This window comes from Spermophilus citellus (assembly GCF_964194105.1).
Source record: "Spermophilus citellus genome assembly, chromosome: 6".
Lineage (NCBI taxonomy): Eukaryota > Metazoa > Chordata > Mammalia > Rodentia > Sciuridae > Spermophilus > Spermophilus citellus.
Window position 1 is genome coordinate 128,707,042 of NC_138187.1, and position 24,187 is coordinate 128,731,228.

General features: G+C 37.2%; 1 protein-coding gene across 1 annotated transcript in view; it reads right to left on the reverse strand.

Moving 5' to 3' along the window:
- Positions 1–24,187, reverse strand: part of CR1 (complement C3b/C4b receptor 1 (Knops blood group)) — a 60,381-nt gene that overhangs the window by 33,066 nt on the left and 3,128 nt on the right. The window contains exons 2-8 of the mRNA XM_081297000.1: positions 16,942–17,121; positions 15,496–15,595; positions 11,492–11,577; positions 5,205–5,603; positions 2,688–2,864; positions 2,493–2,595; positions 1,049–1,134 (exon numbers count right to left, since the gene is read on the reverse strand). Coding sequence (XP_081153126.1) covers positions 1,049–1,134; positions 2,493–2,595; positions 2,688–2,864; positions 5,205–5,603; positions 11,492–11,577; positions 15,496–15,595; positions 16,942–17,121 — 1,131 coding nt within the window. The remainder of the gene's footprint in view (positions 1–1,048; positions 1,135–2,492; positions 2,596–2,687; positions 2,865–5,204; positions 5,604–11,491; positions 11,578–15,495; positions 15,596–16,941; positions 17,122–24,187) is intronic.

Sequence of the window (24,187 nt, forward strand, 5' to 3'; positions counted from 1 at the left end):
CCAAGGAACACTGGATTTCTTGGACAGCAGAGATTTATATTTATATAAGTTCTTATCAAGTTTTACTATCAAAACACCATAAGATATACAAGTAGATTCTTAGAACACTAAATTTCAGTAAAATTTTATTGTCAAAAAGAAAATGGTACTGGCAATCTTTAGAATCAAGAAATGAAGCAAAATATAAATGGAGAAACTAGGAGAATTCAGTAGTATCTCTGCACACATAAGACTCAGTTTTTAATCGGCTTGTTATTTCTGAATCTCAGCATGTTCTGTGTGGATACAGATTTTTTTCTTTTGGTAGTACTGACAATTGAACCCAGGGCCTTGTGCATGTGAAACAAGCACTCTACTAACTAAGCTATATACCCAGCCCCTAGATACAGATTATGAGAGTTCAAGGAGTATCAAATTGCCTACCTTGTCTAATGTGTTCCCCCTCTCTCCCACATTACTGTGATCTATTATCTCCATAGCATTTAATTTATTTTTTGTTGGCTGCCTCCTCATTTGAGCGTAAGTAACACAGGGACAGGGAATTAGCTCATCTTGATCCCTGCTACAATTCCACCACCTATAAGGTCATCAGGCACATAGTATGTGCTCAATAAGAAATTGCTCAAATGAATGCCTGTATTTGTGTATCAGAAAATGAATAGGAAAACTATAAAGTGACTTTACCTTGATGGCAGAACAAAACAAGAAAAAAAAAAAAGATGGGAGAGGGCAGATAAGGAAGGAATGAAGTAGGAAAGAAAAAGAAAAAGTCTTGTCAAAGGTTCACATCATCTAATCTTTTCTGATCTAATGGCAAACTACACACAAAATATCACACAGAACTTAGAATTCAAAATAACAGACTAATTTAGTGGTTCCAAAACCAAGAGATACACATAATGATTCAGAAGAACATGCTATTAAAATAAGTATCTTGTATCAATTTCAGACCAGAAAGCAGACAAGCCATATCATGGGAGTCCTTGGGTCAAACTACAACACAAATCAAGGAGAGAGATTGGCTCAAAGTGTCACTCCTCATACTCACGTTCACACACAGGGGCACTGCTATTCCAAAGGCTTTTCATTCCAACCAAAACACAATGACTAGCAGAACTGCCCTTTAATTGAAACCTAAAGGAGAAAATGGGAGTGAATAGTGGATGTTTCTGACAACTGCTATTCAGTTCTTAATCTGAGGCCCAGCCTCCCGTCCCCGCCCCCCCCCCCCACCAAAAAAAAAAAAAATCAGAATTTTGAGAATCTGAAACCAATAGGTGGTAGAGGTGAGAGGTTAAGTCATTCTGGAAAAAAAACAGTTTCTTGCAGGGAGCAACATAGAATGGTGAAGTCCAGCAACTTGGTCACATAATAGTCCTGGCTTGAAGTGAAGGAGGCAGTCATGATGCAGCTGCTATCTCCTGATCCCTGGACCCAAACTCAGAGCCTCACTGATCGTCCCATGATGAACCTAGCAGAACCCCTCACACTGCTGCAAACCAATCCCCCCCCCATCCCTTTAAAAAAAAAAATTTTTTTTTGATACAGGGATTGAACTCAGGGGCACTCGACCACTGAGCCACATCCCCAGCCCTATTTTGGATTTTCTTTAGAGACAGGGTCTCACTGAGTTGCTTTGCACCTCACCTTTGCTGAGACCGATTTTGAATTCAAGATCCTCCTGCCTCAGCCTCTCAAGCCACTGGGATTACATGCCTATGCCACCATGCCCCACCCAAACCAGCCTTTTTTTCTTTTTTTAAGAGAGAGAGAGAGAGAGAGAGAGAGAGAGAGAGAGAGAGAGTGTGTGTGTGTGTGTGTGTGTGAGAGAGAGAGAGAGAGAGAGAGAGAGAGAGAGAGAATTTTTTTAAAGTTTTTGGCGGACACAACATCTTTGTTGAGGATCGAACCCGGGCCGCACACATGCCAGGCGAGCGCGCTCACCGCTTAAGCCACATCCCCAGCCCCAAACAAACCAGCCTTTTAATGCAACCTCTTCTCCACTCTGACCCTGGAACCCAAGCAAATCAGCTCCCAGTTTGGAATCCAAAAGCAGAGAACGGAAATTGTTCTGGTGTCTCTACACTTGTGATGGCTGTGAAGAAGCTCACAAGAGAAGGTCGGGCTATTGATGAGTAAGTCTGACTATTTGAAGGGAAAAAAGAAAAGAGAAGTCAACTTTTGTATGAAATAATCCAGATTTCTCAATGCATTTTGAGCCCTGGTGCTGTCCTACATGTGTGCTAATATCATGGTTTAGATGTGAGGTGTCCCCCACCTCACATCTAAATGTGACAATGCAAGAAGGTTCAAAGGAGAAATGATTAGGTTGTGAGAGCCTTAACCCAATTAGTGAATTAATCCCCTGATAGGGATTAACTGAAGTGATAAGGTATGGCCGGAGGAGGTGGGTGCCCTCCTACATCTTAATGTATAGACAAACTCTTAATCTCAGCTTTGAAGGCCATCCGGTCAGGCAAGCTCACTCTTACCCTTCATCACAAACAAAGGTCACTTTTGCTCCAAGCTGGAGATTCAGTGGAATTAGCACACGGCCATTGGGGAATTGGTCCAGGAAGTCATCACAGGATTTCACTAGGGAAAAAGAAAGCCAAAGAGAAATAATAGTAGTGTGTGGAGATTGAAGACACAAGCTAAAATGTCAAGCCAGACAACAATCTAGGCACCTGCACACATGGGGGCAGCCGGACTCCAGTCTCCCTGAGGTGTGCAGCGCAGAAGAGCAGCTCCTAGGAGGTCATACCCAGGCTCACAGCTGTACAACACTTCCTGCCCAGGGGAAAACTGATCCTTATTGCTGAGAGTATGCATACTGTGCAGGATTTTTGGAGGTGGCTGACACACTGGGGAAAGAGAACCAAAGTGCTGTTAATCATATGAAAGAACTTTTCCTCAATGGTGAACTGGCTAAAAGAATCATAACTAAGGTGGACTGACACCCTTATTTATTGATGGCAAAACACACACACACACACACACACACACACACACACACACACACACAACATGGTAGGTAGGTGTTTTACCAAAAGTCAAAAAACTTACACACTGCAGAACTGTAGCTAGAACTGACACTCAGATCACCGTTCTACCTTTGAAGTATACACCTAAGGCTACACGCACGGTGCACAGTTCCTTCTAGAGTGCTTCCAATCTCTGTTCATCCAGAACAACATTATTAGGATTGACGGGTTCTTATATCTTCATACTTCCTTTCTAGAAAGGCACCCCCCTGTGCAGTTTCACATTTTAGTGATAAAAGTGCCTGTGCCCAAGTCCCATCTAACAAATTTCCCCATCAGCAACAGGTTGCACACCTCTGTTCTTATGTCAAGCCTTCTCTCAGTGGTCACCTGATGTGACTGAGCATCTCCTCTCTACACTACATAGCTGGTGCTGCTTAGCCACTCATTTCATTCTGGTGAGAAGATGGACGAGCACTGAATAAAATCTTCTAAAGAACCCACAGTCATCATAACTAGAGTGCATATTGCACCCCAGGATAATGTAACTAAGCCTTTGGCTGTCTCTTCATACAATTGATTTGAACTCAGGGAATCCAGATGCATGTGGGTCTTAATGAAGTTAGATAACACTGCTATAAAATGTAAAAAAGAAAAAAAAAACCCACCTTATTTCAATTTGGCTTTGAGTGGGTTGGTTCCACTCTGTGAACTTCAATTTTCTCCAGTGGGGGGACTGCCCTAGAAAACATGACTTTCTTAAGGACTTTACAAATATTCTGATGTTGTAATGTCTATTTTCAAGGCTCGTCACCCTAGTTTTCCTTGACTAGTAGATGTACTGTGATGTGATGTTGAGGAGATGGGCTGGTTAAACTGTGCTTGACCCCAAACTTTACACTTTTTTTGTTTGTTTGTTGTTTGTTTTGGTACTGGGGAGTGAACCCAGGGTCACTTAACCACTGAGCCACATCCCCAGCCCTTTTTAATTTTTATTTTGAGACAGGGTCTCACTAAGTTGCCAAGGCCTCACTAAGTCATTGAGTTTGACCTTGAACTTGAGATCTTCTGCTTCACCCTCCTGCTGGGATTATAGGCACTCGACACCATACCTGGCTTCACATTTCTATACTGTCTTTTTCTTGCCTGAAAGTCACAATCCTACGCTAGCTAGGCTATGGTTTGTTCTGCCAATTGGAAGCATTTGCACCAAATTAAAAGTCAGGAAGATGACAAGCCATTCTACTTCTAGGGGTGGCTCCAGTAGTGGCAGCTTTGACAGCTCTTAGTATCAGCAATGCCAATGACCTTGGCTTCAGTAAGATCAGCTGCATCCTGGAAGCAGTGGTGGCACCTGCAGCAGCAGCAGGGGCTGCCCAATTCAACAGTGAGTGTGGGCAGGTGTGCTCCAGTCCTGGAGTGACAGCAGCTTCCCAATCTCTGGAAACACTGCTTTCTTTTTCCTTTGCTCTTCCTGAATTTCCAACATCTTTAGAATTCAATTCCTCCATGAAAACCCTCATCCTTTGAAGAATCCAAAGTGGTTTTTGATTTCCTTAATGGATGATGACAGGCAGAGCCAAAGCTCTGGAGACAGACAGACAGACTTGGGTTCAAGTCTTCAGTTTGCAAGCTCATATTTTGCTTTACTTTGAAAAGTTATCTAACCTCTCTAAGACCTGTTGTCTTTGTAAAACCTGGAAAGAATAGTAATTATCTCATGGCTTTAAGTACTAAATATACACATAGCCTGTAATATGGCCCCTGGCCAGATGAATCACTCGGTACATTTTAGCAATTATTAAACTCAAGTGAAATCAGTAGAGGCTGGAGGTTAGAGGCTGGAGGTGGGGTAGTGATATCTGTAGAGAGCTTCTGTTTGTAAGAATCCCAAGGGGAAGTGGTGGTTGGAGAATCTCAAAGAAATATCATATTCCTTGCTCAGACTTAGCTTTGCTTCCCAATATGAACATATGTGCATGTTCTCTCTCTCTCTCTCTCTCTCTCTCTCTCTCTCTCTCTCTCTCTCTCTCTTATACACACACACACACACACACACATACATACACACACACACACTTTTATTTCATGTTCCCTCCCAAGAAAATTTACTTATCCAAGAAAATGCACTACACATCCCTCCTCCAGAGCACACATTAGTCTCCTGGTCCACCAACAACTCATGCCCTTTAGGTACCTCCCAAGCTCAGCCAGACTCACCCCTGGAGCAGCTTGGTAACTCTGGCTCCCATTTGTTTAGATTCTGGCACCGCACACGGGTGGGTCCTTTCATGACAAAGCCAGGCTGACATCCAAACTCCACCATTTCATTTAAGGAAAATAAGCTTCTGTTTTCAGTTAGCATTATTGCATTTTCAACGTGTGGAGGGGTGCATTTATTAGGTACGATGCACTGTGGGGGAGGGCCGCTCCAGACGCCAACTTGATTGTCATGGCTGGTGCAGTATATGGAGGGCTCTCCCACGAGGTGAAACAGCTTTCTCCCTCTGTCTGCATTATTGCAGTGATAGGTCACCACCATTCCGTACAGGAAATATTCTCTGTTAGAGCTAACGAAATCTCCATTGGCAATGGCCGGAGGTGGCTCACAAGGAATTCCTGGGCAAAAGGAGAACAAGCTAAATGAGAATGAATTTAAATAATGAGTGAGAAAAAATGTAATGACTCACTAACTTAACTATTTTTACATTCATTATCTGCTTTTTATCTTTGCTAATGTGTAAATGAGTTCTTACACAGTTTAACATTAGGTGGGCAAAATAGCATCTGTGCTACCTTTTCTGTGTATGTCCTGTAAAATGCACATTTTTTATTAATACAATCCACCCCCTTTTCATTTTAAATAGTTATTTATCATGTTAGAGTTTACATAGTTTATAGTTTTCCTGTTTCCAACTTGCTTCATTAATTTCTATTTTTGTTGTTAATTGAGTATGGCTTTTTTAAAATATAAAAACGTGTGCTAAAAGAAGAAGCATAAAAGAAGAGAGAAAACACACATATATGAGAGTAGGAAATAGAATATGAACATATTTATAACATGTGAGTATTTATGAAGCTGTAGACTACTGTATGTTAAACATTTTGAAAATCTAAATGATATAAATTATCAAAATCCATTCAAAAAGATGTAGTAAGCTACAATTGGCCAAGAAACTTGTAAGAATAAAAGAAAAAAAATGACAGATAAGTTCTACCAAACTTTCAAGAAATACATACTTCTAAATGTAACTCCAAACATTTCACACTACCTAAAAGATAGAAACCTTATCAATTCTCTTTATCAAGCCTAAGTTTGAGATCATATTTATGTAAACGTGATCATATATTTGTTCACTAAAGCCCCTAGGTACATATAAAATATAGAAGTTATGCATAGTCTATTGTATTGCTATAAACTAGAACTAAATAACTTCAACCAATACCCTAAAACACTTGAAATGAAAAATTGAAATTCTCAAGAAGGTTTCTGCTTCTGTAGTGGTCATCTCAATAATTTGAATCAAACAATGCTTCTTCTCTCCCCCCGAAGAAAGGTTAGAAATGCTGGAAATTAAAAATATATATCTGTGAAGCAACAGAGGCAAACAAAATGGCAAAGCATTGATGGGCCCAGAGCTGAATATCTAGGTATGAGCTGAGCATTTGGGTTGCTTTTCCCTTGGGAAGAGGCAGGTGAATCAGGAGGAGGCAACTGAGAGGCCAAGTAGACTTTTGATAGTCTTGCAAAATCAAGGGACAAACATTACAGTTCTGGGATGACAAAGAACTAAGCATTTGGGAATTGAAGTTAATTGAAAGTAAACTTGTGCTCTCAAAAACTGAAATTATTCTTCCAGTACTGTAGGTGGCCTAGAAAAATCATAGTTCCTGAGACTGAATAAAAGCGGTCCCAGGTTGCTAGTGTTCCCTGGTGCCTGGCAGAGGAAAAAAATAAAAAAATAATAATAATTTTTTTAAAAAGTGTGATTACTATGTCTTGGATATGGTTAATATCTCCTAAAGGACCAAGTGTCAAAGGCTTGGTATACTGGGCGGGTCCGTTGCAGTGGAACCTCAGGGAGGCAGGGTGTAGTGTGAGGTCCTTAGGTCATTGGGGGGTGTGCCTTTGAAGGGGATTATGGCACCTCAATATCATCCTCTCTCTTTTTAGTTCACTGGCTCATGATGTATGCGGTTTTGTTGTGTTACGAGCTCTGCCTTGATATGCTGCATCTTAAAAGGCCCAAAGCAATGGCTCTACTCATCATGGACTGGAACCTTCAAAACTGAATCAAAATAAATCTGTTGACTTATAAGTAGATTACCTCAGGTATTTCATTATAGTTATGGAAAGCTGACAAATAACATTATCTAAGACCTTGAAATTATTGAAGACTTTGAAAATACTTCTGTAGACAAGTTTCCAAATATAATTCCTGATACGAAGTAATATATAATCAGGTACTTGCAGAGATAAAATAACCTGAATAAGAACCAACAAAATCAATGTTGCTAGAAATTAATCCAAAAGGGCTATAGACATTGGAATTTCCATTTACAGATTTAAAATAACTGTGTTTACCTATTCAAGGATATAACATACAAAATAAACTTTTGATAGGAGCTAAAAACTGTTAAAAAGAACAAGAAAAATTTAAAAAGAACCAAATAAAAATTTAAAAATTGCAAAATACAATTTCTGAAATTAAGCATTTATATATCAGATTGATAGCACATTAGACATAGTTTAAGAAAAATCAGTGAACTGGAAACTAAGCCAGAAAAAAAAATACTCAGAACAAAACACAAAGAGATGAAAAGATAGAAAAATAGAGAAAAAATAGTAGGAGACCTGTAGGGATACAGCCTAACATCATGTACGTGGTGTCTTACAGCCAGAGGGGAAAGCTAATAGCACACACAACATTTAAAGAAGTAATGAGTAAGAATTTTCCAAAACTGATGAATGATATCATCAAAATAGATTCAAGAAGCCACACAAGCCCAAGAAATACAAATTCAAAGCAATCCCTACTTAGACACATCATAGGAATATTATAAAATCAAGCACAAATGGAAATGCTTTTTATATTGATTGTATTAGTGACATGCATGTCAAAACTGATCAAATTGCATACTTCAAATATGTGCATTTTATTGTACTTCAATTTTACCTCAAAGCTATGGGAAAAAATGCAGATACAATAACATTATGGTAGAAATTTAAAAAATATCAAATACAATGAACCATAAGGAAACAAAGATGATAATCTTCAAAGGAAACAAAATTAGGAAAACGTTTAAAGAACGATTACTAGAAGACTCACAATACAAAAATGCCAAAAGGATTTCTTCATACTGAAGGAAAATTAACATAGTGTTGAGAGCCACAGCCAAAGGGGCCCCAGCAAACTTCCAGCTGCCAGCAAACTTCCAGCTGCCAGCAAACTTCTAGCTGCCAACTGATTGGCTCCTCTGCAGTGATGCTCATTGGGCTGTTTCCCCGCCCTTTCAGACCACTGAGCTGCTCATTGGAGGACTTTTTTGGGCTCTGCCCATGCAACCCTGCCAATCAGCCTCAAGAGCAGGAGGAGTGGGGGAGGTTGAGAGGCTTGTGGGAAGCTGGTTGTGGCAGTTGGGCTCTGAAGGTTTTTCCTGAGGAGCTGTGTGGTTTGGTGTGTGTGTTCTAAAAATAAAGTTCGTTTCTTTTGACAAGTGGCTCCTGAATTGTGCCCAGCCAGACTGCGGGTGCAATATGAGGGAACACACAAGAAAGAGCTCATATGTGGGTATTTAGAGTTTTAATTTAGGATCTTACAGAAGTAGAGCACCCTTTCAATGATTAAGATTGACACAAGTTGTAAATAAAGATTTTATTACTTATAGGCCCTTGGGGTACATGGTATAGCCCAAGGTTACACAGAGATAAGTTTTTATGATGAGAGGGGGAGACCTGTGGATCAAAATCTACCGAGATCCAGGGTGTGACCCAAGCAAGTTTCTCATGAAGGGTTCTTAATTAGTGGGCTTAATTAGCAGGCCCAAATTCTAGGAGGTCATGCTAAGAATGAACCTTCATGATCATGATAATGTGACATTGTAGTATTCAAGGAATACCCTATATGAATCAAATGTATGATATGTCAGGATCATTGTATTGTTTTGAGCAACTAATTAAAAAAAAGCAATAACAAGAAAAAAAAAAAAGAAATGGTATTAGGTCAATGGCTGATCCACTTGGAAAAACAAACAAAACCCCAAATCTTGGCCATGCTACACATTATCCATATATAAAAATAAAAATAAAAATAAAATTGAGCTGAATCCCAGACTTAAACATGAAAAACCCAAGTTTCTAGAGTATAACAAGGGAAAATATCTTTATAACAGGTAAAGGTTTTTAGAGGACAGCAGAAAAAGGCAGTCACTAGAAAAGAAAAATTCATAAACTGAACACTATTGAAATGTAGAACTTCCATCATTAAAAATCAATAAGAAAGTAAAAAGAAAATCCATAATCTAAAAATTTCTGTTACATTTATTGGGAGATATGAGAATACACAAAGAGCTTCTACAAAATAAAAAAAAAAGATGAACTAATCAATAGTAGGCACAAGGTTTGAATAAGCACTTCATTAGCATATGAAAAGATATTCAGCATTGTAAGTCATTAGGAAAATGCAGATTATTTTGAGCCATTTGAGTAGATGTATCATATTCTCCACTGAAATAGAAATCAAATTGATTGGACTACAGAGTTCTCCAACACTGGCCAATTGACCACAGCATGTTTTTGGTCTGTGTAAACAGAGAGCTGGGTCTAGTGAATAGAAGTGTGGCTTGAATCATTGCAAATGAGAGTTATAGCTGGGTGTGGCAGTGCATGCACACCAGCAATCCCAGTGGCTGGGGAGGCTAAGGCAGGAGGATCGTGAATTCAAAGCCAGCCTCAGTAAAAGCGAGATGCTAAGCAGCTCAGTGAGACTCTGTCTGCAATTAAAACACAAAATGGGCTGGGGATGTGGCTCATTGGTCGAGCGCTCCGAGTTCAGTCCCAGTACCCACCCCCGCAAAAAAGAGAGAGTCATGGTTCATTAAGCAAACCCCAAACTTGAGCTAGTTCACAGTCTAGAGCAGTTCTAATGAATGGGAGACTGATAGTAGAGGATAGGAAAGGTAGCAGAATACAACAATTACTAATAGGGCATTATGTAAAATTGTGGATGTGTAACCGACATGATTCTGCAATCTGCATTTGGGGTAAAATTGGGAGTTCATAACCCACTTCAATCTAATGTATGAAATATGATATGTCAAGAGCTTTGTAATGTTGTGAACAACCAATAAAAAAAAAGCAAAAAAAAAAAAGATAACAACAACAACAACAACAACAACAACAACAACAAAATGAATGGGAGACTGGATCTGCTCCAAGACGCACATTACTACATGCATAACCAAAACTTCAATATTAGGTCTCTTTCTAGCTTTCTCTAAGGGGACTTGAAGCTGTTTTTTTGGAGTTCAGTTATTAGAGAATAAATTAAAAAATATAGATATAAGTATATATTTTTATTTTTAATGAGATCTTACCATACATGTGGTCTGTCTTCTGATTCTTTTTCATATGAAATATACATCTTTGTACATCAAGGGCTTCTCTATGAGAGGTATATTTTTTATGGTTGTATAACACTCCAGTGTATGGATATTCATTCTGTATCTGCATGGCTATTTTATATTTCTCAGGAAATTCTTTATAGTCATTTTTAACATATCATTTTCCTTGCAGTACATTATTTCTAAACCATGATTTGAAACATGCCATGCATTTGAGTTACTATAACATTTTTACTAAATTTAACATTTATTATAAAGAATGCTGTAATCAAAAGTCTATAGTGAACTCCTTGAGAAAAATCTATTATATCATAAGTATAAATCCTAAAATGTGGGTTAAAATAAATTCCCACTTAGAGGTGTATAGGGCATCATGCATTTCAAGAAGTTTTGTTGAATCCTCAGTCCATGAGGATGCGGGTCCACTGTAGCTTCACTAACCTTGAAGAACAAATATTTTAAGGTCTCTACTAATTTTCCAAGCAGAATGATTACTATATTGGAGACTGTGAACCAGTATAATTACAAGTTAATTGAATAAAAAATATGATTAGAAGTTTTTTGTTTTTTTAATGCCTTGAAGACCCCAATTTAGAAAAGTCACTTCTCAGGTTAAGGGATCATTTAAGGAAGAAGTTGCCAAGAATCCCATAGGAGAATCTGACAGCATTACAGTGTCTTCGGTCCTCTCTAGGACAGAATGAACAAAGGGCAGTTGTTGAAGACTTTTATAATTCCTTGCAGGACTCAAATGTAATCCAGCAGAAAAGCACTTACCTAGCATATGGGGGGACCTGGGCTCCATTCTGCACCACAGTAAATAAAAATGACAATTCCAGAGGAATCTAATTGTAAAAGTGATAGAAAGGAATATCTCAACTCACTTTCACAAATAGGTGCTTCTTCATCCCAAACAACAGTAGTGTCTGAGATCACGCATTGAGCACTGGAGGCGCCAATGAGTCGGTACCTAGAAGCAGAGATAAAGGAATGTTACTTATTAAAAACAGAGGAAATCTATCTGCTTCAATTGCTCCTTCCCAGAGGTTACAATCTTGAAACTTCAGGACATTTTCAGGAAATGGAGAAATTTATTTAACTTGAAAGTTTTAATGCTATAACTGTATTTCTTCCTTCCTTTCTTTCTTTTTAAATACCATCACATCAACATTTTTGTTTTATTCTACAAATAAAAATAGTACTTTTTTTTAATAAATAACACATTTTGATATATTTCTACGTTGAGAAGTGATTAAATCAAGCTGGTTAATATTTCTGTCATCTCATATATCTACCATGTTTTTTTATGAGAACATTTAAGACCTTTTCTCTTTCCAGTTTTCCAGTATACATTGTTATTGACTGTAATCACCATGCTGTATGACAGACTGCCATAATTTATTCAACCAAAACTGAAACTTTGTACCCTTCGATCAGCCTCTCCCTGTCCTCTTTCCTTCCAAGACCCTGGCAACCTGCTCTGCTCTGCTATTACAAGTTCAGAGCCTTTACATTTTACATGTAAGATCACGTGGTATTGGCTCTTTTCATGCTGTTTTGATGGTTATGGCTTTGTAGTATATTTTGAAATCAGCTATGGAGTCCCAGCTTTGATTTTTTTGTGTGTAAGACTGGTTTGTCTATTTGTGTTTTTCTGTTTGTTTGTCGTTGTATTTCCATATGAATATTAGGATTGTTTTTCTATTACTTGGGAAAATGTCATTGGAATTTTGAGAGGCATTTCGTTGAATTTGTATGGAAATTTTAACAAAATTAATTACTCTAATCCATGAATACAATATACCTTTCCATACATTTTTTTGTCTTCTTCAAATTTTTCATCAGTGTTTATAGTTTTCAGTGTACAGATCCTTCACCCTCTTGATTAAATTTATTTGTAAGTATTTCATTGTATTTTTGGTGCTCTTGTAAATGGCATGATTTCCTTGGTTTCATTTTTTTGATATTTCATTGTTAGTGTACAGAAATGCTACTTTTTTTTTGTATGTTGACTTTGTACCCTGCAACTTTACTGAATTTATTAGTTCTGATAGTTTTTCAGTGAAGTCTTTAGGATTCTGTCTATATAAGAGTGTAATCTGCACAAAGAGAAAAGTTTGCTTCTTTCTTTCCAATTTTGGATGTCTTTTAATTGCTCTGGCTATAGTATATTAAATAAAAGTGGTGAGACTGGACAAACCTTGTGTTCCTTATCTTAGAAAAAAAAACCGTTCAGCTTTTCACTACAGAGTATGATATTAGCTGTGGGCTCGGCTGTATGTAGCCTTCTTCTATAACTAATTTGTTGAGGGTTTTTGCTATGAGGAGATACTAAATTTAGTCTGATGTTTTTTCTGCATCTGCTGAAATGATCATATTATTCAAACCCTTAATTCTGCTAATGTGGTATATCACATTTGTTGATTTATGCATGTCAAATCATCCTTGCATTTCAGAGATAAATCCCACTTGATCATGAGGTATGATACTTTTTATGTCCTGGTATATCACATTTGTTGATTTATGCATGTCAAATCATCCTTGCATTTCAGAGATAAATCCCACTTGATCATGAAGTATGATACTTTTTATGTCCTGTTGAACTGTGTTTGTTAGTATTTTGTAGAGAATTTTTGCATTGATGTTCATCAGGGAAAGTGACCTGTAATTTCTTCTTGTTGTTAAATAGTAGTGTCCTTGTCTGGGTTTGGTATTAAGGTAATGTTAGCCTCATAAAATGAGTTTGAAAATTTCCGTCATCTCCAATTTTTTGGACAAATTTGAAAAGTGCTATTGTTAATCCCTTCTTTAAATGTTTGGCAGAATTCACCAAGAAAGCCATCAGATTCTGAGCTTTTATTGGTTGGGAATTTTGATTACTAATTCATACACCATACTTGTTATTGGTATGTCCACATTTTCTATTTCTTCATGATTCAGCTTTGATAAGAAAATGGATTTATCCACTTTTTTTCTGGGTTTTCCAATTTGTTGGCATGTACTTATTAAGAGTAGTCTCATATGATCTGTTGTAGTTTTGTGAAATTAGTAGCATGTTCTATATTTCATGTATAATTTTATTTGGGTATTTTTTTCTTAGTCCAACTAATATTTTTTTTGGTTTATCTTTTAAAAATAAATTCTTAGTTTCTTTGTTCTTTTCTGTTTTGTATGCCCCTGTTTCATTTCTTCTGCTCTTCCTTATATCTGCTGACTTTGTTCATTTTTCTAGTTTCTTGAGGTATATAGATGGTTGATTTTTTTTTCTTTCAGTTCCAGCAATCAAACCTAGGGTCTTATGTATGCTAAGAAAGTGCTCTACCAGTGAGCTACATCCCAAGTCCATCTTCTTTCTTTCTCTCTCTCTCTCTCTCTCTCTCTCTCTCTCTCTCTCTCTCTCTCTCTCTCTCTTTCTTTCTTTTCTCCTTCTTCTTCTTTTCTTGGTACCAGGGATTGAACTCAGAGGTGCTTTACCACCATGTCATATCTCCAGCCCTTTTTATATTTTATTTAGAAACAGGGTTTCAATAAATTTTTTAGGGTCTCTCTAAGTTGCTGAGGCTTTTCTCAAATTTACAATCCTCCTGCCTCAACCTTCCGTGTTGCTGGGATTACAGGCATACTCCATCAAGCCTGGCCATAAGAAGTTTTATTAATTACTCTTTATGTTTTTCAGTCTATTTACATATATTGGAGAATGCCACCATGATCTTTTGCTTTTTTTAAAATTGAGGTATTTATCTTTTATTGTAGAGTTGTCAGAGCTCTTTATATATTATGGATACGTTATCTTATAAGATCTATGATTTGCAAATATTTTTCATTATTTGTAGGTTATATTTTCACTTTCTTGATAGTGTCCTTTAAAAAACAAACATTTAAAAAGATTTTGAAACTCAATTACCTACTTTTTCTTTGGTGCTCATGTGGCAGCACAAGTTTAGCTCATATTCTTAACTTGCCTAACATTAAGAGCGAGCTGACCAACCACAGGATCATGCTTGGTGACCACTGACGGGCAACGTATTCAAAGGGGATGCTCTTATGGATTGGGTTGTGTTCTCAAAATGACATGCTGATATAGAAACCTCAGTCCCAGGGAATGTGACTTCATTAGGAAATAAGGTCTTGGCAGATGTAACTGAGTTAAGATAAAGTCTTTAGAGTGAGCCCTAATCCAACACTGATGTTCTATTAAAAAGAGAGAACATTAGACATAAATATGCACCGAGGGGAGAATTCCACATGAAGACAGACACAGGGAAGATGGGCATGTATGGTCATTAGAAACTGGTGTGATGCTGCCCATGCCCAGAAAGGCCTGGAAGCTGGAAGAGACATGGAAGATTTCTCCTCTGGAGGCTTCAGAAGAAGCACAGTCCTGCTAACATCTGATTGGGGATTCTAATCTCCAGAACAGAATTCCAAAAATTTCAGTTGTTCTTAAGCCAAAAATTTTGTGGCACTTTTTTTTTATGGCATCCCTAACAAACCAATAGCATTGTTACCATTCATATTTCTTCTCTCCCTTTCTTCCAATAATATCTACTCTGGTTTAGGGTTGCTAACCACATGCCCAAAGGGATGGAGCCAACTAAACATGCATAGAGACTGCTGAAACCATGAGTCAAAATAAACCTTTCCTTCTTTTAAGTTGATTATCTCCTAATTTATCACAGTCATGGAAAGCTGTCCAACATATGTACTGTCCTGGTTTCCAGCCAGGATACACATGTCTCCTTCATTCTGTCATACCTTTGTTTATTTGAATCAGGAGATGAATGTCCAAGTCTTTTAAGACCAAAAAGTTGCTCTTTCTGAGATGTGACCTGAAGGTGGTTTTGCTTTTTGTGAACTCTTGAACTAAGAAATATTGCTCTCAACTCACCCTGTATTACAAGTATAAGTAATTCTGGATCCAAATTGTGTGTCTGACTCTACATGCACCATGCCATTCAAAGGATCTGAAGGATTTTTACATGTTTTACCTATGGGAAGGAAACAGAATTTTAGAGCCAGGTAAAGTAATCTGAACCTTTTTTTAGCATATAAAGTTCCAACCTATGGTATATCTACACATGCATATAGCTTAACTTGATCAATTTTATTCTACAGTTCTTCCTCTTGCCCTTCCCTTGACCTTCCTTGATCTCCATATCATTTTCCTGAGATACTCCCTTTTTATTATTACTCTTTTTCTCTCTAGCTTTGCATATGAAGGAAAGTATTTGAACCTTGACTTTCTGAGTCTGGCTTATTTCACTTAGCATGATTTTCTCCAGTTCCACCCATGTACCCACAAGTGCTATAATTTTATTCTTCTTTATGGTTGAATAGAACTCCATTGTGTCTCCCCACCTTATTTTCTTTATTCATTCATCTATTGATGGACAGCAATGCTGATCCATAACTTGGATCTTGTGAACTGCACTGGGATACGCATGTGGAATGCATGTGTCCCTGTGGTGTGCTGATTTCGGTTCTTCTGAATAATTATTAAGCAGTGGAATAGTTAGTGACAATGATGCTTGGTGGATCTAACCCACCACTTTTAGTTATAATCACAATGCACCAATGAAGAAATATGCACATGCTAATAAATAAAAAGACCAAAAGAGCAGAGAATGGGGAAGCAGGGGAAGGGAGATGGGGAAGGAAAGGGAGGTACTAGGGAATGAATGATGTTATGTGCATATATGGATATGTCACAAGGAACCCCACTTTATGTATAAGTATAAAGCACCAATAACATTAAAAAATAAGTCCTAACCTGACTATAGCTGACTGTAGAGCATATGTAATTATGATGACTCTATAGATTTTGCCACTTTAAGGAAACTCACCAGGTTACCTTAGGCTCAGCCACCAGGTAAGCATCATTTTGAAAAGGACCCCCCTTCAATTCTTTCTTATCCCTACACTGTGGCTCTCAGAGACATGTATACTTCATTTAATATCAAAGTATTACAACTCTGTAATTCAGCCAGAGTAATACAGGCCTCAGAGCCTGGGATCTTCTCATCTCCTAGTTATTCTTTCCTTCAGAATCAATTACTACTTAGCTGTGGTTGTGAAAGTAGGACACCCCTGGTGAATAGGAATTTTTCCCTCCCTCCTGCCTTGTGATGATCACTTTTCATGAAATGAACTTATAATAGAGGTGCCAAGAACTCAAAGGAGCCAGGAGACATACTCTACAAGAATAACTTACATGTACTGTACCTTGGGCAAAGTTATGAAGTCATATGCATCTTAGTTTCAAGATTTGAACAGATTGAATCAGACCTTACAAATGTTTGACTGACCCAAAGAAATGTCCATTCAAGTTACTCACGTTTACACTTGTCTTCAGCATTTGTCCAGACTGAGTTTTCTTGGCAAATGATATCAAACCGTCTCTTGATATAACCAGGGCGACATTCATATTTCAAAGGAGTCCCGATGGGAAACACAGATTCATCAGTTGGACTTTCAGGCTTGGCAAATGGAAACCACTCTGGGGCCTTGCATTGACCTGGAGTTCAAGACCACGGCAACATCCAAGTTAATGAGGAACTTCTACTCCATTTCCTCTTTCTCTCCATATACTTTATAAATGTGATCGAAGAAGAAAAAGAACACTTTTATAACGGCAAGAGATCCATTCTTTTAGTAGGAATCTTCGAAAGGAGATTTTAAAATACTTTATCAGTATCCACCCACTAAAAAAGTCTCTCATAGAAAAAGAAATCCAATTCCCAGCTTCAAGTTTTAGTCAATCAGAAAGTGCCTGAGCTTGGGTTTCATCCAGCCCAACTCCCTTATCTTTCTAATCCTGTAACAGGATGCTTCATGCATTTCACCAATCATCCTCGCTTTTGGTGGCATCCCCATATCCAGTGGGCATAGAAGACCCTTCTCTTGCCCTCAGTAGGAGTTAACAATGTTGAAAGTCGGTTACCAAAGGGAAAATAGACAAAACTCAACTACTAAAGCTGTACTTCACTTTGTGAAAGCATATATTTTCTTTTTAAAATTTGTTCTTTTTAGATATACATAATGGTAGAGTGTATTTCAACATGTTAGACATACATGGAGTATAACTTTTTCTAATTAGGATCCCATTCTTGTGGTTGTATATGCTGTGGAGCTACACTGGTCGCGTACTCATATATGTACATAGGAAAGTTATGTCCCTTCATTCTACTGTGTGAAAGCATATGTCTTCTGATGTATGTTCTGAATTAAATACTAGTCTTAACTATCTCCCCTAAGGCCTACCAGATTAAGTCATGGCAATAAAAATGTCATTTAGAATCAAAATAATCAAGAAGAAATATCTGTTGGAAAATATTATCCTTTTACTTTAGCTTTGGAAATCTTCTTTCTTTTTAAAATTTCGTTTCCTCCCACGATTCCACTAATTAATTTGAATTTTGAAGGGTCGATTGAGGCCGGAGGACATTTGTATTAATCTTCAAAGAAATAACTTTGGTGTTATTGATTCTGCTCTTATTTTAATTTTTACTTTGGGTTTATTTGCTGTTATTTTTTCAAAGTCATTTCTTGAAATGGTTACTGAGAGTTTAAAAATTTTCAGTTTATAAGAGTTTCTAAAATTAGCATTTTAGACTATTAATTTTTTTAGGTGTAGATTGACTATATTCTACAAATCTTAATGTGTTGCTTTTTTTTTTCAGTTCAAAATATTGGATAATTGCCGTTGTGATTTCTTCATTGAGTCAAGGTTTATTTGTAAGTGTTTTGCATAATTTATGAACATTTGAGGAATTTTTAAAGTCACGTATTTATTAGCTATTCTTGAAATTGAGTCTTGTTTTATGATTCAGCATGTGGTCAGCTGAAGCAACTGTAGTACATGAACTTGTAAAAAATGTGTACCACAGTAATGGCCCAGGAATTTGGGCATGTCAGTAAGGCCTGATCTGTTAATATAATTATTCAAGTTTTTGAGACACTTCTTGATTTGGGAGGATTTTCTTATTCTATCAGATGCTAAAAGAGTTGTGTTAAAATATTCCAACTTGCCTGTAATACCAGTGGCTTGGGAGGCTGAGGCAGGAGGATCCTAAGTTCAAAGCCAGCTGAAGCAATTTAATAAATTCCTAAGCAACTTGGCCAAACCCTATCTATAAATAAAATTCACAAACAGGACTGGGGATGTGGCTTAGTGGTTAAGTAAGTGCCCCTGGGTTCAATCTCCAGTAAAAGAAAAATTAAAAAAAAAAAAATAAAAAAATTCCAACTTATTATACATTTGTCTATTTCTCCTTCTAATTTTATCCATCTTTTATTTTATATATTTTAAGGTTATGTTATTAGGTCATAAAAATTGAATTGCTGTATTTTGTGGAAGATCAACCCTTCATCATAATAAAATAACCCTATTTCTACTAATAAATCTTTCTTCCAATTCTACTTGGTCTACTTTATTGGTGAGACGAATTTAAAAAGAAATAACAAAATGGTAAATTTAATCCCTTGTATATTAATAAATATTTTAAATGTAAACACATAATGATAATTTACAGACAAGATTCTCATACTGCCACATTTGCTAATTGAGCCTTATTTGGGTTTGCATTTGCAATGCTATGTTTTCCATTCTTTTATATACATTCATTCTGTATCCGAACATGTATTCCCTCTCTTTTATTCAGATAGTGTAGTTTTTACTGTTAATTCATTATGTCAGAGGTTCTCAGACTTAGTATCCAGAACCCTCAGAGTCTCAGTAATTTTTTTCATAGCATTCCTAATTTAAAAAAACATATAGTACTATTTAGTATATAAGTATGTTCAAACAACTTAAGTGTCAGGTCCATCACCATTATTTAATAATGGGATGTTGGGCCCAGCACAACTTCTCAAACTTTGGAATCAGATTGGAAATGTGATTTTATTTCCCATTCCACATGGATTTTCAAGGGGCACTTATTCTTTATTACAACAATTTCTAAAAACTAAGCTTTATGAAGATCTGACATCATCAAGAGGAACCTAGTATGATCTATGTTGAAACCAGGAGCTACTCTTGGCTAGGAGTTTGTGGTTTGCACAGTATCCAAGAGATGTCAAGAACTGCTGTTGCCACTGAAAATTTAAAATCTTTCAAAGGGCCCCTGTGAGTTTGCTGCAGCATCCAGAATTGTAGGTTTGCAAAGATGGAAAATTTCTGTTGTTTTACGCCATGAAGTTTGTGGTCTTTTGTTATAGTACCAATAGGAAACGAATGCAAAGGATAGAGTGTTAAAAATTTCACATCCCAAATCAAAACTACATTGAGATTTCATCTCACTTCAGTTAATGGCAATTATCAAGAATACAAATAATAGCAAGTGTTGGTGAGGATGTGGGGAAGAAGGTACACTGTTATATTGTTGGTGGAAGTGCAAATTAGTGCAATCACTCTGGAAAGCAGAATGGAGATTCCTCAAAAAACTAGGAATGGAACCACCATATGATCCTACCCCACTTCATGATGTATACCCCAAAGATCTAAAATTAGTGTACTATAGGGATGCAGCCATACAAATATTTAGAGCAGCACAAGTCACAATAACCAAGCTATGAAATTAACCTAGGTGCTCTTCAACAGATGAATGGATAAAGGATATAAAGCGTATATACACAGTGGAATATTATTAAGCCACAAAGAAGAATGAAATTATGGCATTTTTTTATTTAGTAAATGGATGGAACTGAAGACTATCATGCGAAGTGAAATAAGCCAGACCTAGAAAGCTGATATGTGGAAACTAATCCGAAATAAGGAAAAAGAAAAAAAATTTTAAAAAGAGGGAGGTGTGTGTGGGGGATTCCATCCAAATAGAAGAAAGATCAGTGGAGTAGAAGAAAAGGGTTTAAGGGGGAAGGAAGAAAGATGGGGTAAGGGAAGAATAATGGAGTGAATCTGATCTAACTTTCCTAAGGACACTGATGAATATACCACAGTGAGTCTCACCATTATGTATGTCAACAAGGAAGTAACTAAAAAAGACTAAAAGTAAATGGCAGAAAGGTCAGTATAGTAGAGATAACAGGAAAAGGGAGAAAAGGAGGGAAAAGAGAACTACTGGGGACTGAATTAGAGCAAATTATATTGTATGCTTTTATAATGATGTTAAAATGAATCCTAATGCTTTGTACAAATAAATAGAACAACAATTTAAAAAACAAAACAAAAAACTTCATATTCACAGAGGCCTGGCTTTGAACCCAGTGTGTCCTCCTCTCTAGCTATGAGGTCTTAGACAAGTTGTTGGATTTTTAGGACCTCAACTTGATCTTCTTAAAAGGGATGGTAATATTTACCTAGCAGTTTTGCTGAGAGGATCAATGATAGTTTATACTGTGCATTTAGTAGTGTCACTAAAAAGGCTACTAAAAAGGCCCTTGATAAACATTATTATTCATAGAAAAGGGAGAATGATAATGGATTTTTTTCCTGCTAAGGTGGACATGTTTTGTTTCCAAGAGTTTATTTTCACTGGGTGCAGTGGTGCATGCCTATAATCCCAGCGGGCTCCAAAGGCTGAGCCAGGAGGATCGAAAGTTCAAGGCCAGTCTCAGCAACTTAGTGAGTCCCTGAGCAACTTAGCAAGACCCTGTCTCAAAATAAAGTATAAATAAAGAGGGCTGGGGATGTGGCTCAGTGGTTAAACGCCTGCCTAGGATACACTGTCTGCACCTCACCTCACCTCCTGTAGGACCACTGACGGACACCAGAATTCCTCAAGTTGCTTTTTCCTGTTGATTATGGCTTTAATCAGAATTGGGGACCAAGCCTGCACTTCTACTTAAGCAAAGAGGATGCCCTAAGAATGCTCAGATTCCTTAATTATTTTTACCCACCACTGGACATCCTGTGTCCATCATCACACATTTTCTGAATTAAACCAGCAACGATTCAACAAAGGTGCCTTTTTCTGTTTCTTGCTTCATCTTACGCCTTTCTATCCTCTTACTGAGCTGTAGCCCTTTCTCTTGGTTTCCTGAAACTACTTTTTCCCTGTCTATGATGGTCCTTCCCTGTGAGAAGCTTTTCACTCTAACTTCCGCTCTTCCTCCAGGTCTCTGCAAAAGTGACACTTCCTTATCACAGCCTTCCCTGATCCTCTCAGAAATTTGAAATCTAAACTACTCTTTCTATTCCACTCCATAATTTTCTACTCAGACTCTTTATGTTGCCCATTATATCAATAATACTTTATTGTGCTTTTAAAATTGATGCGCTTTTAAAAGTGTTTAGTTGTGTTCATGGACATTAGAGAAGGATAACAGGAAGGTAAGAGACCGTATGCCTTTTATTCCTCTGAGTGTCTGGTTCTTGTGCTCATCACCCCATTACAAGCACTCAGTGCACATTTGTCGCCATGAACTAATAAACAATGAATTACCTATAAAATACCATCAAGAGTGCAGACAATACCTTGGAAGCTCTGATCCACTGGGTAAAGGTTAGAACCCTGAAGTTTAGATTGGTAAAAGCTTCACAGATGATTTGATAGATAACAGCACTTTCAGAATTATTGTGAAAAACAGTTAAAAAAAAATAAAAAACCACCAAGTGCAAAGCAGTTCCTGAGAAAAACCACTGTGAGAAACAGTTAAAAACCACTGAGTGAAAACCAGTCTCTGTGATTTCACATATGAAGTCTTCACCTTTTCTCTAGTTGACATGCAGGATGGAACTAATGTTGATCTTGGTCTCATCCACTGATGCTGGACAAGGGAAGAAATTCCAAAGGCAGCTTGCTGGTGCCAAAAGTGTGGGTGAGTGAAGTTGAATGTCAAAGAAAAGCCCCCAGGGAGTGGCTAGAACGAGTTCTGATGCAGCATAGCAAACCGCATGGATTTTTCTTGGAAAGATATTCTTTTTCTTTAATTACCTAAACGTTTTACCTGAGTTGCACATGTGAATACCATATGTGATAATAAAAATGGAAACTGGCCGGGTGAGGTGGACCATACCTGTAATCCCAGTAGCTTGGAAGGCTGAAGCAGGAGGATCTCGAGTTCAAAGCCAGCCTCAACAAAATCAAGGCACTAAGTAACTCAGTGAGACCCTGTCTCTAAATAAAATACAAAATAGGAGTAGGGATGTGGCTCAGTGGTGGAGTACCCCTAAGCTTAATCCTTGGTATCCTTCTGCTCCTCAAAATAAAAACTTCCATAATAGCCCTACTTATGTGTCTTCAGCAGAGACAGCTTGATCTAGTTTTCATTTCTTTATTATTAATACCTCAAATTATGGCTACTTCCTATATTAAATATATTAATATGCATTGCCTAAACTCAACACTTGCCATAATTTAAATTTTATACCTTTAAACATTTGTAAGTGTACTCATCAATTTGATGACTTGACATATGGATGCATCAATAAATTATCACCAAAATCAAGAGAACAAATATTTCTACCTCATTCCCCACCCTGCAGAGTTCCCTCATGTCCCTTGATAATTCATCCATCTCTCCACCTCCTTCTCTCTCTCTTTTGCTTTTCCTTTTTTGGGGGGAGATAGAACCCAAAGACACTTTATCATTGAGCTAGATCCTTAGTCCTTTTATTTTTTAGTTTGAGACAGGATTTTGCTAAGTTGCTGAGGGCTGGCCTTCAACTTGTGATCCTCTGGATTCAGCCTCCTGAGTCACTGGGTTTACAGGTGTGCACCTTGGCAACTCATGCTCCACCTCTTTCTCTAGGTAAATTCTGACCTGCTTCCTTAAACTACAGATTTGTTTGATTTTATAGGACTACATATATATGCATTACTCAGATTTTATTTTGCTTTGGTCCAGCTTTCACATCTTGAAATTCATCCAGGTTGCTGCATGTATAAACATTATTTCTTTTTCTTGCTGAGAAATGTTCCATTATATAACTGAATATAACAATTTAGTTTATCCACTCACTAGCTGAAAGACATTTTAATTGTTTCCAATAATTGGTGATTACAAGTAAAACCGCTATGAAAATCCATGTAGAAGTCTTTGTTTGGACATAACTTTCATTTCCCTTAGGTAAAAATCTAGAAGGAAAATGCCAAGTCACGTGACAGGTGTGTGCCTAACTTTTTAAGTATTTCCAAAGTGGCTGTGCTCTTTTATCTGCCAATGAACAATGGCTAATAATTCACTTATTTCACTTACTGCCAATAGTTGGTACAGTCTTCTTAATTTTAGTCATTCTCATGGGTGTATATTGGTATCTCATTTTGTTTTTATTCTGGATGACACAGCCCATTTTCAAATATTCTTGATTCAAAACTTCCATTCAAGGCAGGTTGACTCATCCTGTGCTATAAGCACAATTAACTCATTGTCACTTCTGTGTCTTTACTCCAATATAAGCTGTCAATCTGGAGTACACTTTGATCCTGTTCTGCAAAGGTTTTGATCCTGACACTACAAAGGTTTTGCTGGAGCAACTACAAGTTAAAAAAAATAGCATGCACTTAAAAAAAAACCCAAATTTATAAAGTATACATTATATGAATTATCTATAAAACTTTGAAGAAATGTGATACTGATGAAATAGATATTTTAAAGGCTTTGTTAATCATGATGAGTGAGTA